This window comes from Condylura cristata, unplaced genomic scaffold (genome assembly GCF_000260355.1).
Source record: "Condylura cristata isolate star-nosed mole 26May11 unplaced genomic scaffold, ConCri1.0 scaffold00013, whole genome shotgun sequence".
Taxonomy (NCBI): domain Eukaryota; kingdom Metazoa; phylum Chordata; class Mammalia; order Eulipotyphla; family Talpidae; genus Condylura; species Condylura cristata.
In genome coordinates this window covers 32,563,819-32,568,127 of record NW_004567114.1, presented here as the reverse complement: position 1 = coordinate 32,568,127, position 4,309 = coordinate 32,563,819, and the positions used below count along the sequence as shown (strand labels likewise).

At 33.8% G+C, this 4,309-nt stretch overlaps 1 protein-coding gene across 7 annotated transcripts in view; it reads left to right on the top strand.

Annotated features, from left to right (window-relative positions):
• KIAA0586 (KIAA0586 ortholog) overlaps positions 1-4,309 on the top strand; it is a 96,845-nt gene that overhangs the window by 48,655 nt on the left and 43,881 nt on the right. For 6 of the 7 annotated variants that reach the window (XR_001145417.1, XM_012724664.1, XM_012724665.1 and 3 more), the window contains exon 28: positions 2,809-2,986. Coding sequence is in view for 6 of the 7 variants with exons in the window: in XM_012724664.1 (XP_012580118.1) it covers positions 2,809-2,986 (178 nt within the window). In the remaining variant the exon portion in view is untranslated. The remainder of the gene's footprint in view (positions 1-2,808; positions 2,987-4,309) is intronic. The other variant, XM_012724666.1, reaches the window with a different exon arrangement.

Genomic DNA, 4,309 nt, shown 5'->3' with positions numbered 1-4,309 from the left:
TGTGTCTAGAGCTTTATATGAATAAATGGATGATGAAGATGAAGTCTGGAAAAGTTGGTTGAGTTGGATGATCATAAAGACTCTTAGACAATAGTAAGTCTTGAGCAATCTGATATCCATTACGACACAAGCGTACATGAATTCTTGGTCAGATTTCACCTGTAACTTTTTACCCTAACTTAGGCTTTCACACTTTGGATGTCACCTGTATCTGTAGCCCATCTTTTCATTAAGATCTTTATGGGTAAGGGGCAAGCAGTGATAGCAAGTTAATGTGGAAAAAGGCAAACACTTTGTTCTAATTACTCCTCTTACTCACCCTGTCTATACTTTCTTTCCCAGAATGCAGCCCTTTTTTCTTACATTCACCTATACATATACTTACATGCATATACCATAGTTTAATTGTCCTCCTGTTGAAGGATTTTTAAATTGGTTCCAATTTTTCTCTATTAATACTAGAGTAAGATAAAATCCTCTTGTAAATTTATAAGGAAATATTTCTCTAGATTAGGTAGTGAGGGAGTGGAATTATTGGCTCAAAAGACCCCAGATATTTATAATTTAAATAGATGGTAATAAATTGCTCTTTACATGAGACTTTCTCACAACACAGATAACACTTTTTTAAAAAAAAAAAAAAATTAGGGCCCTCCCTGGTGGCACAGTGGGTTAAAGCACAGCACAAAGAAGCTTAAACCACTTCCGCATGAGTTCGATCCCTGCCTGCCCCGGAGGTGACCACATGGCGTGGCAGACCTCTCCTGACCCGCCCGCTGCTCCCCTCAGCAGTGTGCTTTGTCGATCTGCCTGTTCTGCACCCCACTCTGTCTCTGGTGAATCCTCTCACCCTCCGCATCTCTGGCCTGTACCCCAGTTCTGTATGAATAAATAAATAAATCTTTAAAAAAAAATTATTGATTGATGCATACAGAACTGGGCACAGGCCAGAGGTACAGAGGCAGTGAGGGAATTCACCAGAGACAGAGTAGGTTGCAGAACAGGCCGAATGACAAAGTACACTGCTGAGTGGAGCAGCAGGCGGGTCAGGAGAGGTCTGCTGTGCCATGTGGGTCACCTCCCGGGGTGGGGATTGAATTCATACTGAAGTGGCTTTAACTTCTTAGTGCTGTGCTTTAACCTGCTGCGCCACCAGGGAGGGCCCACAGATAACACTTTTAATCTTAAATTTTTGCTGGTCTGATTAACAAGTACATTTAGCATATTTGCATAACTTATAGAACTATTTTCATGTTTTGCTTATAATAAGAACTAGTAATAATGATACATTTGTTAAGTTAGAATCTTAACTTGTTAAGAAAGTAAGCAGCTTTCCTTTGTGCTTTAAAACTTTGTTCCCAGAGGATGCTTTAGGTCAGTGAGAGTAGTCTGAACATAAACTACAATTCATTTATGTGGATACAGTAGGTGTATTACTGTAAATTATAGATAGCCCAACTTAGAATTGACATAATTTTGAACTTTGAGTATTATGCAAAAATGGTATTATGAGAATGAGATCATCTTGTGAATAGGATAATTCTTCATTAAGTTCATAGAGCATTAAGGTAGTAAATATTTTAGCAATTATAAACACCCAAGAAAACTGATTCACAATGGAGAAGGTACTGTACATTGTATAAGATTTTATGTGGTATTGGCACAATAATACAGGGAAATGTATCTGCTATTATTCTAAAGTTTGCCTAGAGTCTTGAAGGGTTTTGTATTAATTGCAGAGCAGTCCTTTTCTATTAAAGAATGTCCACCAATTGGTTTTCTTTAGAAGAAGTCAGATTAGGAAATAAGAGGGAAAAAAGTATATGGAAAAGAATCAGTGCAAATTGTAGAAGGTCTTGAATGCTTGGCTAAGAAGATTTTACTTTGTAGTTAGTAGAATCACCAAAGATGTTTCAGCATCTTTGAAGAGATTATTATATGATCTCTTCATATATTATAGTAAAAACAGGATCCACTTGGCTGAATTTAAAATTTTAAATAAAAAACATGAGTACTTTCAGAAATTACCATTTTTATTCAGTTCTTGATTTGTAAGCTTATTAATTAGGATACATTCAAAATGTACTAGTTATTATGGTACATAATGTTTAATACAGAAAGAAAATAGAAGTTTTAATTGTTTGTAGTTTTTTATTTCTCGTATATTTGATAAATATATTTATAGTTTCACATTTTCCTAGGGGAAAGAATTTTATTACATATGGCAAAAGTAGGCTTATTTGATCTGTATATCTGTAATAAAAGTTACTTTGTATCAAGTTAATTTTATGTCATTTAAGGCATATTCTCATCATTTATTTAAAATTGTTTTATTTAAAATTTAATTATAGTGTTCATACTAATAACTAGACAATTTTTATTCCAGAAGAATGAGATACTCTGTGATTCTAACTTTAAGCTGTATGGACAATACACAATGTATCTCATATTTAGTGTTCTAAATAAAATTTTTCTTTCATGCTTTATTGCTAACTAATTTGTAGGCTAAAAAAACAGTGATTACTTAACTTCATGAAAAATAAGATATTAAAACCAAAGTCTGTTGTTTAGATGCCTTATTAAAGTAACTTTTATGAGACTAACGTGCTGCCTCCTGCACTAAGGAGGCAACTTAACTTTTAAAATTGTCTTTCAGGTAGTATATATGTGGCATATTTACTTTCTAAATAATCTTTCAAGCAGTCAAGTGAGCTGGAAAATAGTATTAGAGAAATATTTCCTGTTTTGGCTTGATTTTAATGTAACATTTTTAAACAATTGGTTTTTTTTTTGTTTGTTTGTTTGCAGGACTTGGAAAATAGTGTGGGTGAACTTAGTGAAGGACAAAGACCCAGGTGGACAGCAGTAACAGAAAACATTTTAATGGAACATTCTGTTTATTTGCAGCAGCCTGTCACTAAGTCAGAGTCTTTGGATCAAAACAGTGCTCCTAAGCCATTAGCTCAGCAATTTGACACAGTTACAGGTATACACCACAATAATTGCCTGCGGTATATCATTTATTAGAATATTCACTCTGAATCCCATCATATTTTGCTTGTACTATCTCTATGCTGAATGCTGTATTTTATTACCTATAGTATGGTTCCTAATCTGAGTTAAGAAAAGCATAACTATTTCCAGGTGGGAACTTGTAAAATTTATTTTTTACAAAAGGGTCTTCATAATTGAAAAGTTTAATAAAGACTTTCTGTGGTATATACATAGCAACCTCTTCCCAAATGTGATTCATGTATCAGTATTGGTACAGGGACAATAAGGTGGTACATGAGATAGTTTTGTTAATCTATAAATGCTTAAAAATTTTAATAGTGATGTTTTTATGTTATTAGAGAAATCTAATTAGAATATCAAAACTGTGGCACAACAGTATTTTAAAACAAGGTTTGTTAGATGTTACTATAGAATTTACCCTCTGCTATGTCAGTGTACTCAGTGTACTCATAATTACTTTAGAACGTCACTAATTAATTCTCTACTGAACCACTTTTTTAAAAAGAACAGAATAGAAACTATCATTCACTAGCCTATGCAATTGATTCTGTGGTAGTATTATCTGTGGCAATATTCTACAGGGTCACTAGGATCCTGAATTAGCAAAAACTGAACTTTTTATTTCTAAGAGAAATATTGTGCTGTGTACCTGAAAACTCTCTAACTGTAACATTTTTGTTAACTGATCAGTACGTGTGTTTTAATGTGTTTTTGTTTTGTTTAATAAATATTTTAAATTCGTTAACATTGAGTTCACAGGCAGAGTAGTGGCACTATAACTTATGCCAAGAATCCTATGTGACACACATATCTTCTCTGAGCCTCCCTGTACTTACAATTACAGGGTAGTACTTCTGAAGTGTATTTAAGGGACATTTTAACTAGCAAAATCACCAACAAAAAGCACCAAAATGTGAAAACCATGAAATTGGGCCAACATCTTGTTTACAGATGAAGAGCTGAAATGAGGAAGTTGAGTGTCTCCATGTTCAGCCTTACCTGGAGAGGTGTATGTAGAGGGATTTACCTTTTCCAGCTATTTACACAACTGCAAATGAGTGACAGGGTGCTGATGAAGATTAAGTAGGGGGTGACTCATAAATTTTGTCATGGAAGTGAATTTGCAAATATGGAATCTGAAAATCAATGAGCATCAATTATATTCTCATTTACTGATTTTGCCATTGATGTTGTTTCATTCTATTAAGTGAAAAGAACTGATGGAAGTGTGTATATTTGCTGAAGATCAGTAAATACCTGAAGTTAGAAAAACATTGGTGTAGGTTATTTAGAG